The sequence below is a fragment of the Astatotilapia calliptera genome, chromosome 2 (assembly GCF_964374335.1).
Source record: "Astatotilapia calliptera chromosome 2, fAstCal68.1, whole genome shotgun sequence".
NCBI classification, from domain to species: Eukaryota; Metazoa; Chordata; class Actinopteri; order Cichliformes; family Cichlidae; genus Astatotilapia; species Astatotilapia calliptera.
In genome coordinates this window covers 21,417,000-21,437,367 of record NC_137423.1, presented here as the reverse complement: position 1 = coordinate 21,437,367, position 20,368 = coordinate 21,417,000, and the positions used below count along the sequence as shown (strand labels likewise).

Below are 20,368 nucleotides of genomic sequence, written 5' to 3'. Positions count from 1 at the left end.
TTTTTCACCTCCTCGCCATGGTCCATTGAGAATAATATCGGTCCTTCCTGGACTAGGGCATGAACGTGCAGAGTTGTCAGTCGTTTGCAGCGGAGGGGACAGACGTGAATGGCAGCAGCTGGGGTGCAGACATGCACCACGTAGATGAGCTGATACGCTTCGGACAGCCTGCTCTGTATGGGGACGGAGAGTGAGAGCATGCTGCATCTCGCAGCAGAGGCTTTCAAGTCGAAAAACTTCGACCTGGCCGCGGACATCTACGAGTGCCAGCTGGCGTGTCTCGGAGATCCGCAGAGCCGGCGGGAGCTGATGGTGAAGCGGGCTGACGCGCTCGCGTTCGGGGGGAAATTCACGGAAGCGTTTGATGTGTACCGGCAAGCCTCGGAGATAGAGAGGCTGAGACCCACTCACCTGGCCAACCTCATAGAGTACCTGTCGGGTACTATACGGAGGCAAGACGAGGGTGAGAGGCAACGGGGCAACCCGTGTAGGGCAAAGGAGGCAGGTGCAACTGTATGCCCGAGAGCGGGTGCCACAGGTTGCGGGTATGAAGACTTCTCCTGCCGGATATGCCTGAGCTTTCTGTTCGAGCCGGTGACTCTGACGTGCGGTCACTGCTTTTGTAAAAAGTGTCTGGAGAGGGAGAGGAAAGAGAAAGAGCGACCGGTGGTGTGTAAGGAGTGTAAGAACGTCTCAGCAGTGAGCGACAGCCTAGGTCTCAGGGTGAATGTGGTCCTCAGCAACCTGCTGGCCAAGTGGTTCCCCACCCAGTACCAGGCCGGCCAGCTGAGGCGGGAGGGCAACGCACTGTACGCCGAGAAAAAGATGGAAGCTGCCCTGGAGAAGTATAACCAAGCAATACTCGCAGGTAAGACACCGAGCTGCTGCTTCTTATTCTTATTATTACTAAGAAGCAAAAAGAAAGGGTGTGTGTGTGACAGGGCTGCTGTAGCCTACTTCTGTAACTTTCCTATTATTCCATAACAGCATGTCAGGTGTGTTTATGTAAAAAGTACAGTAAAATAACAAGGTCGAGCTGTTCCACATTTATTAGTCATAATCGTGGCGGTGACACAGTAGCTAGCCACCTCTCTGCTGGCATCTAAGAGTCACATCGCCATGTGTTGGATAACAGGGTAATGTGGGCTGGGCCAGTGGACCAAACATTGCGTAAGCACGTAACCCCCCCGCTCCCTCATTGTGTAACGTCAAACAATGGATCAGGCAAATGTAGGTCAAGGGTATTATTGCAGGTCACCGCTGGGCACACCAGCGCTCAGTTTCTGTTTTTGTGTTTTGTTTTGTTTTTAATTGGGAAGAGCTTGGATGGTGATAACATAGGTGAACTGTGACCTTCAGACAGGAATCACTGGCAGTGAGCTAGGGGCAATCCCTAATTTAACATTTTGCTGACATGCATTAATTTAAGTAGCATTTAAAGAGCCATATGCCCCTTCGTTGTTTTCCTATTTCATCAGTTAAATGTAGTGATTAACACAGAGATCAAACTACAGCCCTCTGCGTCTTGGATCCTTAGCCTGTCCTCATTAGACTTTACAGCAGTGTGCAGCTGTAGCTCAGTCACTTAATAGGCTAGTTGTGTAAGTTTGGAGCTAGTGTTTCTCCTTTAAAAAGTGTGCCATATTTTCCATTGCTGACTATCTGACAGCTGACAGGCAGAGTATTTTTACGTTGCATAAGGACCGAACATTTCTGACTACTGGGTTCCCACATTTATCTCAAAGCAGGAGTTTAGCTGGAGAGCACCCACAGTTGTCAACTGGGCTTTTTGATGATTCAACGTGGTTCTAACATGTTTTCCTAAAGGTGTTCTGACAGATCACAATTAACAAAGGTTTTCACAGTTGCAGAAACTGAGTTCCACATCACCTTATTCATAGACAGATGGATGTATGCTGGGTTTTCCTGGATCCTGGATGACTTCTGTGCATTTTCCTGTTGTTATTTTTGGCTTTCTGTCAAAATTAAACCCCACCTCTTAAAAAAAATAGAAGAATATTCCTTTTGGGTGGAAGGCCAAAATCCTCCGTGGTGGGGGTCAAAGTTTTCAAGAACTGGTTTTTTTGTTTTTGTTTTTTTTTTTTAAAAAGGAGTCCATTCCCAAAGGACTGACCTTTTTTTTTTTTTTTTTTTTTTTTTTTTTTAAGGGTTATGCTTTCAGAGTAATGTTGGCTCGAGGTGAAGATCAGGCCCAAAGTTGCATTTAGGCATGCTGCAGTTAAGCCTGGAGATGGTCTCCAAAGAGTGAATGCCAGTCTAAAGAGTTATAATTAGAGCAGGTCTGTGTGATATGTATCTTTGTGTGTATGCATCTATGTTCAGCAAGGCTGCCTGCAGTTAACCACAGTGCTAATCAATCTTCCTTCTGTGATGCTTGTGTTGTGCCTGACGCCTGTGCAGTTACAGGCCCTACTTTGGCTCGTTCTGTCATGTTTGGGGCTCCTGTGTTGGTTTCTTTGAGTGATTTGCTGCCTGTGCCCGTAGCGAAGCTGGGGAAATATCTCCTTCCGGTTCCCATAAGGCTATCAGTGGTATTTGCATAAGTTTTTCACGTTATGAAACCTACAATGTGGGTGACCTTGATAGTACTGCATGGTTTTATAAGGCAGTCATTTTTTTTTTCTTAACACGTTTTGTAATGTCGAAACGAACCCATTTTAAACATTCACTCAGCGTTATAACATGCCAGCGGATACTGTTTAAGACATTTGAAAAGGGAAAATATAGTGGTCGTTATTTATTTGTATTCTATACTAGGCTCAGATCTTACAGGGAACAAGGGTATATTAATAAACAGTTAATTATTTATTATTATTATTTATTAAGCATGCTGGCTGCTCATATATGCGGTATGTGTCACCTCAGTGTAAATTGATATCAGTCAACAAGCAGTCTGAAGATGTTTGTGTGTGTTATGTTGTCATGTTAACATGTTTTTGTTTATGTTTTGTGTGTCTGAATGAAAAAATATCGGCTGATGTATCGGAATATCTGATTTTTAAACTGCCAAATATAGATATGGGTATTAAGAATAATCTATCGGTCGGGCTGTTGGTTTTAAAAGAATTAATTTTATTATTTTAGAAGCTAAAACTAGAATATATAGAGTTCTTGTCAGAAGAATTATTTAAATTATTGTATAACTGGTCAGTAGTCTGTTCCTTAAATGATTGCTCCTCCATATAACTGTCAAATAATCATTACTGTTTTTAATTGCTGGTTGAACAGAAAGGCCATTTAAATTCATAACTCTGGGCTCTGGAAACGTTTCCTTTTCTTTTATAGTTTAAAAAAATATTTTATTAGAAGAAGGGAAAAAATAAGTGGAAAACACGTAGCGCCATTCCTAAAATTTTACAACTAACGGTTGCTTGGGTTCTTCTCTCCAGCACCAACAGACCACATACTGTTTAGTAACCGCTCCCAGATCCACTCGAGCCTGAAACGACACGAAAAGGCTCTGATGGACGCTGAGATGGCCTGTAGACTGATGCCTCACTGGTCCAAGGTACAGCAGAGAAACTGTAGCTTTTAGTTCATTATATTAAACACTTGCCCTAGTGTAGTAGCAAAGTGAATAAGCTGCAACATGCTGCATGTTTCTTTTGTGTACAGGGTCACGTTCGCAAGGGCCAGGCCCTGGTGTCATTGGGCAGGAGTGAGGAGGCTCTAAGAGAGTACCTAGTGTGTCTGTCCATAGAGCCTGACTGTAAACTTGCTAAGACTGAGGCTTACAAGGTAAATATGACCACTGTTATCTTGTGACCTGCCCTACTGCACATTAAATACAACAAATCATTTAATGTTTTAAGGGAAAACATTAAGTGTGTATTTGCAGTGTCATCAAAATAATGACATAATGGCTTATTTTCCTCTTTCAGATCCTGAGTGATCTGCTGGCTCCAGTCAGAGATCAGGTCCCTGAACACATCTCTGACTACACCAATATACTGTCTTCCAGAGCACACATCAAAAACAGCATCGGTGCTCCCTTCCATGTAAGAGATGTTCCACGTCTGGAAGTCAGCCAATCCAAATCAAGTCCACATGAAGTTTCTCTTTAATTTATTTTCTTCTTCTCTGCATCTTTACTCTCCATCCTCAGACCCTTAGTCCCGGATCACTGTCTCCAGAGTCTTATCTTACCTCGACTCTCCCTGCACCAGAGAGGTCACCAAAGGAGAATCAAAGCAAATGTCAGGGGAGGACAGAGGTCGGGAGGTTTGACCAGTGCTTCCTTACCAAACGGAAACGAAGGATTTCAGAAGAGGAGGCAAAGGTGGAACTTCAGGGGAAGAACAACGATCACAAGAGATCCAAATCTGGTGATTATACAGCTTTGCACAATCATACGCTGTCATATACTATTAGCAACTTCAGCATTGTATTTATTGTTGATTACCTCTACATTTAGAGCCAAACGAGGAGCCGGAATATTTGAGCTCTGTGGATGACGACCTCTTTGACCCCGCAGATCTGGAGTGTCCTCTTTGTATGAGGTGAGAGCAGTTTGATTTACAGCTAGGTTTACGCAACTGACACTGGACAAGCAGGCTGTGTAGGGCCAGAATGCAAACACACTGAATCTTACGCTTTAAATAAGGCATTTTATTGCTGTTGTAGTGTAGCTTACCCTTGTTTGTCCGTGGTTTTTCACTGTTTGTGTGTTTCCCATCTAGACTGTTCTATGAACCAGTGACAACACCGTGTGGGCACACTTTCTGTCTTCAGTGTTTGGAGAGATGTCTGGACCATAACCCAAAGTGTCCCCTTTGTAAAGAGGATATGTCTGAGGTAGGTGGCATGGGAATTCAATAAACTTTTCAGACTGACCGTCCACATTCAATAAGGCCTAAGCAATGATTACCAACCAGGGGTATAATTATTCCTCTGCAGTAGCAAGGTGCTGTGTGGAAAGATAAATTACCTAATATAAAGAGAAAAAACAGTGAAATTATAGAGAATTTATGAGCTCTGAAAAGGTTTTGTGAAGAATTTAAAGTAACTGTATAGATAAGCAATAATGAAAAATTTAAAAAGCTTGTTATAGGTATGGCTAACAGTTAAAGTTTGCTAAAAGATATGCTTTGTGTGTGTGCGTGTGTGTGTGTGTGGGGGGGGGGTTAACAGTAGGCATAAACAAAAGTAATTATTAGCTACACATGATAAATAAAATGTGGCTTAAACTAGCTAGCTGAAATTCTGAAATAAAAAGTTGGAAAACTGGTAGACGTTTGGCTAGCTATTGAAATGGTTAGCTAGTAAATGAATGAATATATATATTAGGGGTGCAACGATATTCGTATCGATATTGAACCGATATCGATATTGAATATATATATATATATTACACACACATACACATATATATACATACACATACGTATATGAATAAAAAAAATAGAGGATGGATGCTTAAGGTATTTGGGTTAAAAAAAAAATGCTAATTGATAAACGGTCTACTAAACATAATTGCTAAGGATATTTGATGTTGGGGAAGGTGGTGTCAACTTATCCCACAAGTCTTTGGGGGTTATTGTAAGCTACTGATCTAAGGTGGATTCCAGAGTTGTTATAAATACAGAGTTGGTAACCTAGCATATTAATGAATGTTGAGTCTTTATAATATTGTTTATATTGTTGCAGAAACCATGTTTTATATAGTTTGGTTCATTTCTTATGCTCCAGTAATAATGTCATTGTCAGGGCTTTGAGCATATTTGATTTGTGGATCCCTTGAAACCAGTCAGACTAACAAGGTTGTGGGACAACAACCACAGGAGACATCCTTATTGTGTCATTCTGCTGCTGTTAACATATTCATTGTGTCTGTCTCCAGTATCTGGTCCAGAGGAAATACTGTAAGACGGTAATAACTGAGAACCTGATATCGAAGTATCTTCCCTCTGAGCTCATGGAAAGACAGAAAATCCACCTGGAGGAAATGGCTGAGCTCTCCAAGTAAGTTCATATTTCCCGCTCTTCTCCACTGTCTTATTATCAGGCTCTGCTTATATTTCTTTCTCCCAGCAAGTCTTTTGAGGGATTGCAGCTTACGTGTGACATTAACATTTTGAGAATATCCTCGGCTGTTTGACCTACTGACCTACAACTGACGGCACACGTGTCCGACACAGTGATCTCTGAGTGTTGGTCATTCAGGCTTCATGTGTCACTTTCCTGACGGCCGATGCATAAATTAATTCACTCTCACGTTAACCAGTGTCTTTTACATTTGGCCTAAAGTTCACCTGGAGTTTAAGTTAACTTTTTTTGTTGTTTTTTTTTACAAAAGATTTTCATTCATGTTGAATTTTTAATTGAAAGTTGTTGTTTTGTTTTTGTTTTTTTTGTTTTTTTTACACGATATCTCCTCCTTAATGAAAATAAAAAAGACTTTTTTTTTTTCCGTGTCTCCCCTTAGTCTTAACAAGAATGTGCCTATATTCGTGTGCACCATGGCCTTCCCTACTGTGCCATGCCCTCTCCATATCTTCGAGCCCTGCTACAGACTGATGATTCGCCGATGCATGGAGACGGGTACCAACTGCTTTGGCATGTGTCTGGGAGATGACCTCAAAGGGTTAGTACTTTGACTGCAGCTGTGTGGAGTTGGTGTCGGACTATGAATGCACATAATGTTAACTTGCTCCCTGCGCTTTCTCCTTCGGCCTCCAGGTTTGCCGACTACGGGTGCCTACTGGAGATCCGCGATGTCAAGTTCTTCTCCGATGGCCGCTCGGTTGTGGACACGATAGGCAAACGGAGGTTTAAAGTAATTCAGCACAGCGAGAGGGACGGCTACAACACAGCTGACATAGAGTACCTGGAAGATGTTAAGGTATGAGGTGGTGGGGGTTGTGAGCTGGGAGAGTGAGAGATGACAGGATGAGTTTAGACTTTATAAGGTGTTATTAACATCCTGGTCTGAAAACAAGTTGATGCACAAGTGTCTGAAACTAGCATTCTTTCTAATGGCCAGCAGGGGGCAACCCAACACCAACTGAAAAAGAAAAGCCAATTTCATAATTGATTTATAACCCGAGTAAACATTTTCCGATTATTTCAGAGCCCCAGTTGCACGTTTCAAGTCTTGTTTAATCCAGTGTGATGCTCATTTATTAAAATATGGTTTCATTTAGAAGAAAAAAGAGATGATAAAGCAGGATACAGTATGCTGTGGCTATTTTGGGATTTTTCAAGCATGCAGTGTCCCTCCGTTACTCAGCCAGAAGCACAAGTCAAGCTTTGCATCTGTTTTCAAAAGATTTTATGGTTGTAAGAACTAGTCTATAGATGTATGCAGCAAAGGTGAAGTTTTCCACCTGGAGAGTTATTTAGAGAAGGATGGTGAGCTGTTGCTAAGATGTTAAAGCTCAGAGGTGTTGTTGTCTGCAGGTGGAGGGCGTAGCAGAGCGCGAGCTGCAGTGTCTGCATGACGTGGTGTACGAGCAGGCCGTGTATTGGGTCAACTCTCTGAAAGCTGAGCAGAAAGCTCGCATTGAAGGCCACTTCGGACCAATGCCTGACAAAGACTCTGAACTTCAGGTACACACAGTCTGTTTCTTTTATAGCTTCTATTTCTATATAGTGGGACTAAAGTATCCAAATTTTTCTTCTACTTCATTTTGCCCTTTAAAACCATCTCACTTGTGTGTTTTTTGCTTGCAGGCCAGCCCTAACGGTCCCTCGTGGTGTTGGTGGTTACTAGCAGTTCTTCCTTTAGAGGGCCGAGCTCAGCTACCGTTCCTCGCCCTCACGTCTCTGAGAAACCGTCTCAGCGGCATCCGCAAGGTGCTGCTCTTCATGTCGCAGAACAGGAGCCGGTGACGCGCGCGGCTGACCCTAAAGCAGCAGTTGACCTGCTGTTCTTCCTTTTTGATGCACAAAGAACTGACGCTGAAGGCGTCGCACCTTCCCCGTTCCCCGCCGATGTCATCCAAGCATCAACAGCAAACTTTAACTAAGCAACAGTTGAGATAACGTGGATCTGAATGAATAACAGACGCCTTCCGTCATCACTTTCACAGAGCAGCAGTCCTGGCAGACCCACAAACTCGAGCTGTGTTCAGACAGATCGGGGAGTCTGGCATCACAATTGTCTGTTTAAAACCATCAGTCGTCACGCTGTTACATCACTGTAGTTTGTTGATCATATGCACATGCTAGGTGTACTTTTTTGGTTTGTTTTTTTTGTGTATAAGAAAAAGCTGCTGTGCTGCGATCTCTTAATCTGCCCAGATTGCTACTCTCACCTTTCTGTCTGTCTGCCATGTTTGCAGTTCTCTGCTCTTCCTTTTGCCACACTTTGCAGTTTGGTCAGAGCGTCTTCTAAAAAGATTTGTCAGAAAAACCCAATACGAGTGTCATATATGTGCTTCCTGTCTGAACATCGCCTACAGAGCAAAGACAAATGATCCTCCCAACGAAACAGCCTGCAAATCAAATCATAGCTGGACATGGCGAGTCATTTAACCGACCATGTTTGTCTTTAAGTGTACAAATGAAGAAAGATAAAACCTTAATATGAATATGAAAAATGTACTCTCCCTACATAATATACTCTGTTTACTTCAACTACTCTCTTACCACCTTTAGTGTATCTTGCAATAATTAGTCCATCAGCTCTTCCGTCTTTCCTTCATGGCTCCTCCCTTCTTCCTCTCTCATTCAAACGAATAACAAGAGAATCAGCTTTTACGTTGGTGTGCTTTAAAAGCTTTTTGTTCTTGTTTTATTCATTTTTTTGTATGTTTTGACATTGATTTCCGTTATTTATTCATAGTTTTTATTTATGCATGCAGTGACGTTGTTTACATTTCACAAAAAGAGAGCTGCTCACGTTCCAAAGTCCTCCTCTTTTTTTTTTTTTTTTAATTACATTTTTTTTTAAACTCCACCTATACGCAGCTTTTACAATCAAAATGTGGCACCAACATGAAGCTGGCACGCCCTCAAACCAAACCTTTTTCTAGATGATGGCTGGTGATCCACATTGATTATGTGTGTTGACTTGAACATATTTGGATCCTCGTGCTGTGAGAAGCATCATTCAGCATCATGGACTCACTACCAACAATATTTGGAGTTTGATGCCATTATCTGCTAAATGTATTTATTCAGTATTTATTTGCACTTTTACATCAAATAAGGGAAACGAACATTGCAGGCAGAAAAAAGCAAAGTTCTCTGTTTTTGTTTTTTTAATTAATTTTTTCTTTGGTAAAGGGTGACGCAACAAAGCAAAACACAACTGATGTTTTTTGTAAAGGCCGGTGCCTTCCATCCGCACACAAAGACGATGGTGTGGATCCAGTTGTATACCATTTAAACCAGTTTTAATGGAAAGTTGTTGCTTCCAAATAATAAATTCACAGCAGCATAAAAAAAAAACAAAAAAAACAAAGCAAAAAGCTTGTCTGGAAACCCGCCATCATATTTTTGAGAAAAAAAGTTGTTTGAAAAACAAATGAACATCGAGGCCTTGCTGATGTCTGTGACGCGACTGTTTTTACACGGCAAAAGCCGATCTCTGACAAACGCCGGAGACTGTTGGGCTTTGCCTTTAGGTTCTTTTGTTTTCTATACGTGTGTTTTGATTTCTACATGTTTTTACGTTAGTTGTATTTGATGATTTTCTTCACTCACCGATGTTTCTGCGTTTCATGTGTGAGAGCACTGGGAAGGCCTAAGCCCTGTCATGAGGCTAATACGACGTGGCTGATAAATAATTTGTCGATAAGGCGTTGATACACTTGCAATGTGACAGAGTCAAACAGCAATAATTGGCCGTGTATTGTGTCTGGCATTGTAATATCCATCCATCCATCTTCATCCGCTTTATCCGGGGCCGGGTCGCGGGGGCAGCAGCCTAAGCAAAGAGGCCCAGACCTCCCTCTCCCCAGCCACCTCCTCCAGCTTATCCGGGGGAATACCAAGGCGTTCCCAGGCCAGCCGAGAGATATAATCTCTCCAGCGTGTCCTGGGTCTGCCCCGGGGCCTCCTCCCGGTGGGACATGCCTGGAACACCTCACCCAGGAGGCGCCCAGGGGGCATCCTTGTCAGATGCCCGAACCACCTCAGCTGGCTCCTTTCGATGTGGAGCAGCAGCTGCTCTACTCTGAGCCCCTCCCGGATGGCCGAACTTCTCACCCTATCTCTAAGGGAGAGGCCAGCCACCCTTCGGAGGAAGCTCATTTCTGCCGCTTGTATCCGCGATCTCGTTCTTTCGGTCACTACCCACAGCTCGTGGCCATAGGTGAGGGTAGGGATGTAGATCGACCGGTAAATTGAGAGCTTCGCTTTTACACTCAGCTCCCTCTTCACCACGACGGACCGGTGCAGCGTCCGCATTACTGCAGCTGCAGCCCCAATCCGTCTGTCGATCTCCGGCTCCCTTCTCCCATCACTCGCGAACAAGACCCCGAGATACTTGAACTCCTCCACTTGGGGCAGGAACTCGTCCCCGACCCCGAGTGGGCACTCCACCCTTTTCCAGCTGAGAACCATGGCCTCAGCCTCTGGCATTGTAATATGTTATGTTTAATTCTTACAGAAGACTGCCTGAACAGATATTTGTACAAACAGATATAACATATAGTCATGTTATATGACTGACCCTCTGTTATGAATGGTAACTACTAATAAAAATGATAGCTCAAACTGGACAGGAAAGGGAATAGTCATCATATAATCATGCATTTGTGTGAAGGTGTCATGCTTGAACCTTTTCACATTAATCAGTCTGGAATATTTAAATAAAGGGAAATTTGCCACATATTCTAAAACAGCACGAGGAGCCAGTTCTTTAAAAAACATTAAAACAAAAATCACAGAAACATAGACTTTGGTTTGATATCTCTGAACGGTCTTTCATTCTGGCAGCAGTTTTAGTGCCTTAACTTTGAATTCTTCCATTTTTACTTAAACGCAGTGGCAACTATGGTGATGTGTTGTGCAATAACTTGGGTCTCTCTTGATAACATAGCATATGTTGTTGCAAATATCACCCTGAAAACTGAAGTTTCACTTCGCAGTAAAACCTTCAACAGCTGGTGCATTTAACTTGAAATAACGCTATGCACTGTGCTAATTTATTCCCATACAAAGAACAAAGAAGAGTGGCCAAGGCAGTTTGTAGCATTACCTTGGGACGGTACACTGAGTAGGGCAAATCTCTGTTGGTGTTTTTGGTCACTTAGCCTCTTCAGCAGGCTGCCCCACTGATGGTGGCTGGAGGTCAAAAGCTCTGCAAACCAACCACTGGCTCCACGGCTGATTTTTGGCATCTAGTAGAACTTAGTGTGACGTAATACCAACATTTCTTGTCTGTCCATACAAAAACCAACCAACTAGCAATAACCACTAATGTGGGCTATGTTTCTATTTTCTTTACATACTTTGGCAAATGTATATTCTGGCTTTCTTGCTGAGTGTTCAGTGAAACCAGACAATTTCCTCTGGCAATCGGCTATTTATAAAGTTAACCGTTAGCTTAGCAGTACACCCCCCCCCCCCCTCCTGATATGCCTCACACTTTGTGTTAAACACACATTTTAACAATAAATTGAGCAGTCCCTGATTAATTTATTCCCACTATTTACTTTTTATTCAAATCTAAGATGACCTGTTGCTAGCTTTAACTTTTAACGCACAAACAACATCTCAAACGAGTCATGACAAGAAAGCAAATATAAGATATATTTAAAAAATGTCTAAATGAGGTTAACGTCAGTGATAGGGTAATTGTTGTGACTTAGCCAGTAGTAGCTAAATGCTACAGCCCAATTTATTATTTTTAAAGCACACAGCTTCCTCATGGCTACATTAACTTTAACTAGAGGTACTCAAATTATTACAAATTTTTGTGGGTTTTGAAATTGAATGATGGTTTTGTCACCATGGAGATTCTGTACGCTCAGTCATTCACAGAAGCGAAATGAGAAAAGATGGAACAGCACCGGTTACATTGTCCTGTTGTCAGGGATTGAATCCTTAAAGGTCAAGATGAGTTTAACTGTATCACTTTGATATATTGTAGCAATCCAAAAACTGTGATCATACCAGTCAAATAAAAACTTTTTTTTAAACTAGTTCTCAACATGTAGAAAAAAATACAAATTTGGATCTTCCAGCCATCCAGCTATGCAACAGCAACAGGATGTGTCTATTGCTCACTGATTTCCTGACCTTTCATAATTCAAACACTGACTTATTAAGGAAGTGTAACCGCCATCCTATTTGAGAACTTCCAGAAAGGCAGAAAAATGCTTCCTAGTTTCTTAACAATGTTGTTTCTTCCATGTACAGTTGTGAGACTTTAATCAGTAGTCTACTCTTTTTTTATTTGTGCCCATCAGTCTTCAGATCATGAAACATGTTAGCTTACAAAGCTGTAATATCAAAGGTTTCTGTGTGATGTATTTGAAAAGTGGTTCCAAATGTTTGGTCTGATTTAAGTAGCAACTAATTGGTCTTCCCTAATGGATCGAAAGCTTCTTGGAAAAATACCTGGCTACTGAGGCTGTTTGTGAACTAAAGCACAGACGGTGTCCAGAAAAAAAGGGCAGGAAGGAAATCATTGTCTTGGTATCCTGCCCTGTCTGTTGCTAACCTCAAGAAATGTTCAAGCCCTCCTTCGCTTTTCAAATGTACGAACAGACTTCAGTTACTTCATGGCCTGCTTCTTTCAAATGTTATCAAACTAGAACTTCATAACCTCTAAATTTGTCCAGGTGAAGCAAGATGAATGTATGTATGTCTTGACATTTCTTTGATGTTTTCTGTTCACATCAGTTACTGATAGTAAAAAAAGTATGTAATAATTTGCAGAGGTACAGTCTGAAGCAGGAAGTCATGAATAAACTAAAAAAGGTTTTGTTCTTTATTTTGAACAAACTCTGGTGAGGACAAGTCTGACATCTCTTTATTTTGTGTGTGTTTGTGTGTGTGTGTGTGCACGCGCATCTGTGATTCTTAGACAATGGCAGTTCAGTTTACTTGTTACATGGCAAGATTTGTTCTGAGGCTTGTCACCTTTAGTCAACAGTTCAGGAGGAAAGAGAGGGCGACAGAGCAGGAGCACACACAGCAAAGGCCTCGGGATCAAACTCAAGCTCAATTTTTACAATTTAGAAATTATAGGGAAAAGTTACTTTTTACAAAAAAAAAGAAGCTTTGCTTTAAAACCATGATCGTTTGGAAGGACATAAAACATACAATTCCAGCTTTCAGTCCCTCTAAAAGAATATGCTTTTTGAAAAAATAAGCTCCTCTGGTTTCTTTAGAGAGCTAAGTCTCGAGTATCTGTTAAGTATAAATGAGAGGTGAGTCTGGCTAGTGTGAAATAGTAACTTATAACAAGGCTTGGGAGCAGGAGCAACAGCTATCCTAACAAAGTAGCACTTCAACTAAAATTTCCATCTCTGTCTGGTTTACCTACTAGCTCACTCACACTACAGTAAAAACATGATTGCAACCTTCCTGCAACTGGGAAAAGTCACTGGTTGCCCAGTGCCTGCACTGAGTTGTTCCAATCAGTCACTTTGAACCAATGATCTCAACTCACCCGCGATACATCTCTTTTTAATAGCAGAATTCAACTCAGCTGGTACCACATGGTTAAATTCGTATATATATAAGAAGGGTTGCTAAGCGCCTGAGTCATTTTCATATAAATTTGAAATTAAACTCGGCATCTTGCAGCAACTCTGTCACCATTTGTGGAGGAATTCCTAAATTTCTGTTTCAGATCTATTTCATCCTGGAAAAGATTTGTGATTTTTCACAGATTTATCACAGTTAATTACCACAATATTGTAAACAGATTACAAGTAATTACAAGTAAGAGAAGGCTGTCTCAAGGAGGTGGAGCAAGCCCTTCTTTAAAATGACTATTTAGTAGGCAACAACAGTGCAAATTTATTGCACATGGCTGCAGTAATTTCAACTGCTGTCATTTTGTGCAACTACTTCCGTTAGTTGCATTTTGTGCAACTACCGGAAGTAGTTGCACAAAATAAAACACTGGGTTTTTGGAGGTGTCTGAGTGTGGGTGCAGAGCTTGCTGCTCTGAGATCACTTTACACGCAGACGTGTAGAACTGACCAATGAGGCGCCTGCGTTTAGATGTGACCAACTGTGTTCACAGTTTGATTTGTTCCACGTTTGTTCCACATGTTGCAGTTATCAGTATGAATTCTTGTAGCTGGGTTGAAATATATGCAAAACAAGAAACACACACACGAGAGAGCAGGTCACATGACAGCACAGCATTTTTTACCCGCAGTTTAAACTGAATAACAAATAACTTGCAGACAATGAAAACAAACAGAAATAAGCTTAAAATTTAAAAACTTTTATTGAGGTTAACTTTTTTTCATCCATCCATTCGCTACCGCTTATCCTTTTCAGGGTTGTGGGGGGTGCTGGAGCCAATCCCAGCTGTTAACTTTTTTTTTTTTAAAGTTATTTAAAAAAAACAACCCAACAGGCAAACCCCTCTGAGCAAGAACTAGGCGACAGTGGGGAAGAAAAACTCCCTTTTAAGAGGGAGAAACTTCCGGCAGAACCAGGCTAAATGAAGGGCGGCCATCTGCCACATCTACCATTCCAAGGGATTTCAGAGGTTTTAAATTTTAAGAATAGCCAATTAAATTAAATTAAAGTCCAATTAAAGTCCCAATTAGTTTTCCAGGATTAACACAAACTACATCAAACCCAATGGGGGCTTTATCTGTGATGTGTGTTTGATTAATACTGGCAGTAGTTTTATATTGGGTGTGAATAGTGATACCAGTGGCATTTACAACCATGTTGTTCACATTCTGCAAGTTTTGTTGTGAAACAACACGTTTTGTGTCCTCTGTGTCAGAGTCGTCTGTACCCACACAGCACAGACACAAGCACCCAAGCAATTTTTTGCATTTTTGATTCTTGGGCTTGGATTCAGGTTCAGGAGCTGTCTCCTGTGTCCCTGACTGTGTGTTGGTGACGGTTGATGAATTATTGCCCATTTTAATATCTATTTGTTTGCTGATAAATTGTCTCTTTCTTAAAGCTAGCGTTTGAAAATCCGCTGTTACAGAGTGGTATTTATGGGCTCGGTTTTAACTTAAATCCTTTTCCGTCTTTGACGTCTTCAGTGTCTTTGATCTTAACTCTGCCTACTAGAGATTTCTAAAATATCGTAATTTGGTTCCCAAGCATAAATGATATATTTAAAGTAGAGCTGGGCGATAGAACGATAACGATATGTATCGCGATATAACTTTTACTCGATAGAGAAATTAAGCTATCGCGATAGACCTTGCCGCTCTTGTCCTCTTAAAAAAAAAAAAAAAAAAAAGGTCAGCCAATCCAAATTAAGTAGCGCAGAGCCGAACCAATCACAGCCGCAGCGTCACGTGGCGTGACTTGTTACAGCACAAGTGCCAAGCCGCACGTGTGTTTGTTTGGGAAGCAGCCAGCGGGTAATGGAGGAAATGAGTGTGCCGACTAGAAAAATCAACCGAGCGTGACCGAAGAGAAAACAGATGATGGTTCCAATGCCGGAGAGATTGTCGAACGGAAGAGCCATAGAAGTTCCGTAGTGTGAAGGTATTTCGGCTATTTCAAGTCTGACAAAAACAGAGTAGCGTGCACTGTAAATTGTGCCGAAAGCAAGTCTGGAAATACAATAAACTGGTGCATGCGTCACACTGTGCGCCACGTTATTGTTTCGGTGAAATGAATTTCTACAATACTGTTACTGTTAATTCTACTCTCTGCAGTGTTTAAATGCTTACATATACACACAGTTACTGTCCCTCCACACATACGACTCGGTTCTGCTTCTATGCCCCAGCTTTGTTTACTTTTTCCCACCGAGGCTTCTAGACTTCTGATTGGCCAACATTTCTGCACGGTTAGGAATCTAGCGCCACCTGCTGCTTTGGCATGTTCATAGCAGCGTTTTCCTTCATTTCTGCCTTTATGTGTGGACGGGATTATTTTTTAAAACGAAAAAGGAAAATCTCCGTTTTCAAAAATACCCGTGTACATGTGGACGTAGCCTCAGTCTCTGACTGGAAGCTCCAATTCATCATTCGGCTTTTGTCAGACTAAAGTAACTGTTAAAACTGTTTGAAAAGCTAAGCTATACAACAAGGAGAGATTGAGAATTTCCTTTTAGTTCTCAGTTTATTTGATATTGACAAAAGTTAGTCAGTTTTGTCTGTTCTTCTGTAAAACAAACTAAGATTTATTTGTAGAATTAATATTTTGTTTCTAAGTGGAATTGACAATTTAGTCTGTTTCGTTTGTTCTATTTTGAAACTTAAACGCTTTAGCGGCTGCCTTTTGTGTAGTTTGCAATATTTGCCTTTATTTATCTGAAAAAGTCTCATGTTCCTTAAGTACATCTACCCTGTTGAACTTATTATGGGAAATAAATATTTAAATAAAAACAAGCTGCTGATTATTTCACATTTTACTTGTGAGCAACGGCACATTTAAATCTTACAAATATAGTTATTTGGCTTATATCGTGATAGATATCGTTATCGCCTGAAATGAAAAAAACATATCGTGATATGAAAAAATCTCATATCGCCCAGCTCTAATTTAAAGCTATCTTGGACAGGAGAAAAGTATATATTTCTTAGACAATGTGAAATCTGCACAAAGATAACAGTTTCATGTCATAATATTCGTAAAGCTACCATAAAGCTATATTAACAATGGTGCTGTAAAGTTGTTAGCAGTGTGTCAGCTTGGTGACCTGCCACAGAGTACCTCTTCCCCACTGTTTGTATTTGGTCGTAGGAGCTGGAGTGGGCAAGCTATTTACTTGGTCTTTCTTTCTTTTACCTTTTATTATTAGGTATGTTGGATTTCATGTTGTTGTTTTTTTAATCTTATGTCAAATATGTTACGTGTAAATTCATACTTTATGTTTAATGTAAAAATAAATGCAGGCCCTTTTCTACAATTCCCCTGTGGGAGAGGAGCTGGAGTGGGCAAGCTACTTACTTGGAGGTCTTTCTTTCTTTTACTTTTTATTATCAGACACAATGCAGGAACACACCGGTTAAACACACACATCACAAAATAATAATAATAATAATAATAATAATAATAATAATAATAATAATAATTATAGTCCACACTGCTCACGGACCCCGAGTCCCCGGAACCGGGTCCGTGACAGTTACTTCATTTAAAGATCAGAAATGAAGTAAGTAAAGCTTTTTACATAATGTAAATGTCACTCAACCATCCCTTTTATTATGGATACCCAGGTGCTACAATTTTGCCTATGTCATACAAGATTAATATAGGGTTATAGAGTGTATAAAAGGCCCCAAAGTTCATAGAATAATGCTATTGTTGTTTATAAGTTTATATAAGTTTATCTACTGGTCATTTAATATTCAATCTTCTGTCAGTTTGGGCCAGCCCACCGTTTGGTGACATCATCCGGTTAGTAAGGTGGGCAGTTTAATGTCGGATGAGCAGTGTTGGTCCGGTGGGGGTGCACTGATTCCTCTGGGATGTTATGTGTGCGTGAATGATAAGTGAGTATTAACCTGTGTTGCATTTTGCCTTTGTTTATGCTGATACAGTACTATGTTTACCATTTAGGAGCTAATGTTAGTTCACAGTTGGAGCGGGGTGCAACGCGGGAGGTCATCCCCTTTTCATATGCTAATTTATGTTTGTTAGCTTATCCTGGTTTAGCTTTACTTGACGCATGTACGGTCTGTCATGTCCATAACGTCATTCCTGTCTTATCAGAGCTTCTGTGTATGTTGTATGTGGTGCTTGTGATTGTTTACTTGATAATACAGAGTTTGTAGCGGACAATTTGTTATGAGGATCGTTAATTGCCGATCGTAGTTCGACCGGAAGTATCACGTTCCCGCTTGCCCTTCATAACAAGAGCATTACGGCGGATTATAATGGGAAAGCTCTTCTACAATGATTTTCATTTCAGAGAATGAAATGTCCATGTGTTTGCTGCTGCTGCATCATTTTATCCAACTCTACATATCAGTGTTTGATATGAACTCATTTAGAGCTACCATGGGGTAGCAGTGGAACACCTCGGATCCACATTTGTGCAGACTGCACTGTCAGTGGAAGAGTGAGAGAGATGCAGTTATATATTATCAGTTAGCTAACCAGTAACACAGTTAGTAAATTGAATCGCTCTTTAACAGCAGTTCAAGTTATCAGGTTAACTGAGTCAAACCTAAATGGCTGATCCAGTAAAGGAGCGTTAGGTAGACCCTACAATAATACATACTGAGAAAAACCCAACAATCATATGACCCCTTATGAGCAAGCACTTTGGTGACAGTGGGAAGGAAAAACTCCTTTTTAACAGGAAGAAACCTCCGGCAGAACCAGGCTCAGGAAGGGGCGGGGCCATCGCTGTGATTGGTTGGGGTGAGAGAAGGAAGACAGGATAAAGACATGGTGTGGAAGAGAGAAAGAGATTAATAAAAAGTATGATTCGGTGCAGAGTAGGGCTGTGCGATATGACCAAAATCTCATATCCCGATATAAGACATCCATCGTCCCAATAACGATATAAATCACAAAAATTTAACATTTTCTGTGAATTTCGGGCAGCTCGACTTGCGTGAAGTGTTTCCAGCTGGGTGTCGTGTACCTGGAGTCGAGTGTTTTAACCGATGCATGAAACGATACATTTTTAGACATAAGTTGTAACGGCCGCTGTTTTCTTTGTATTTATTACACGGCGTGCTGCAGGGAAAAGCCTGTTCTAACGTTTGAGTCTAAGGTTTATTTTTTAGCACCTGACGGCTCTTTTTTACTTCTCATCCGTAAATACTCTGCATACTCTTTCACGTGATTCAGTTTATTTTGAAAAGTCTCAACAGGATCTTGAGCTTTATTGTGAAAGGTTTATATGGAAAATAAACAAGCGGACACGCGATGGTTTTACCGTCGTTGTTGCTAACCACAACGCATAAAAACAGGCGCTTGTCCGTCCGTAGTGTGGTTATATAAAATATAAGAGAAAGAGAGAACTTTAAGAAATGAATATAGCCACTACAGTGACCATCAAAACAGTGAAAAAATATTGTCATAAACAGTTTATTTTGCGACACCACGAAACAAACAATAGCATAAAATGAAGCGATAGACGTTTTTATATCGTCATCCGATATATATCGTTATATCGAACAGCCCTAGTGCAGAGATGTATGCAATATACATATACTGTATGTAAGAGACACTAGAGATTTTAGAGAGAAAAAAAAAGTCCAGATTTTTTGGTTTTGTAGCCAACACCTGTGAAAGTGACACCAAGTCTCCGATATGTTTGAATAATGCAAACTGCTAACACTGAGCTGAAAGATGGAGACAGAGGGGAAGCTGGGCAGACGCAACAACTGTTTATGCAAGCAAAGCAAATATACGTCAGACAGTCAAACTTAAAAAGAGATAGCTCTTCAATATAATTACACTGCAGACAGCTTAGTGCAATCACATAAGGAATGATTCCAATGTATTCTGGCATCAAGAACTCAGAGTCAAGAATTTCTCACAATAACCAGCTTAAATGGAAATCTAATTCCTCTAATAAATATTTACTGTGTTTTCATCATCGGAGTAAAGAACAGCAGGCCTTCCTCCGCAGTCTGAGAAAGTTATTAAATTTCTGTAAATGTGACCTTCTGTTAAAAGCTGCGCAACACTGTTAGCTACATCAGTACAATACTGGGGGGAGGATTGTGCGTCTGTTCCCGACATCAAACATAACTGGATGAAAGGCCACAGATTCAATTTGTTGCTTATATGTTACGGTGGCCCTGAGAGGTCAAACGAACAGACACTAAAGAAAACACAGACAAACAGAAAAACACTGCAAAAGCACACAAGATGTAGCAGGAGTTGAATAAAGTGCAAAAACAAAATCTTTGTAAATGAAATTAGCAGTGTATAAAAAAAGAAATCAATCTGTCGGACTAAGAGGTTAAATAGATCAAACAATTTGAATAAAAATTGTTATTTTTATTGAAAAAGATCCAAAATGAAGATCCCACTTGTCCCAGCACTTCCTACCTTGTTTGTGTCAAGTCCATTTAATTCGTTTGAAGATCTAAGTTATTTAAAAGTTGTTACACATAGAGATAAATATCAGTTACTATCAATGCAGGGTTTCAGTTTCCACTTCCATTCATAGATTTTGCCACTAACAGAGCATGACACAGACCTGAATAAATATAAGTAGCATCTTCTGAAGTCCACTAGAGTATGTAAAACTGCTCATTTAGCCCCTCTGGATAAATGACTGAGTAAGTGTTCCAGCTTTTTTGTGATGAAATATGATCAG

General features: G+C 40.8%; 1 protein-coding gene across 1 annotated transcript; it reads left to right on the top strand.

Moving 5' to 3' along the window:
• Window positions 1–8,598, top strand: LOC113033171 (LON peptidase N-terminal domain and RING finger protein 3). The gene is made up of 12 exons (XM_026186645.2): window positions 1–868; window positions 3,411–3,529; window positions 3,637–3,759; window positions 3,903–4,019; window positions 4,127–4,346; window positions 4,436–4,520; window positions 4,701–4,815; window positions 5,861–5,982; window positions 6,446–6,604; window positions 6,700–6,862; window positions 7,420–7,569; window positions 7,693–8,598. The coding sequence occupies exons 1-12, from the start codon at window positions 178–180 to the stop codon at window positions 7,849–7,851; spliced, it is 2,223 nt and encodes a 740-aa protein (XP_026042430.1). The 5' UTR covers window positions 1–177; the 3' UTR covers window positions 7,852–8,598.
• The last annotated feature ends 11,770 nt before the right edge of the window (window positions 8,599–20,368 follow it).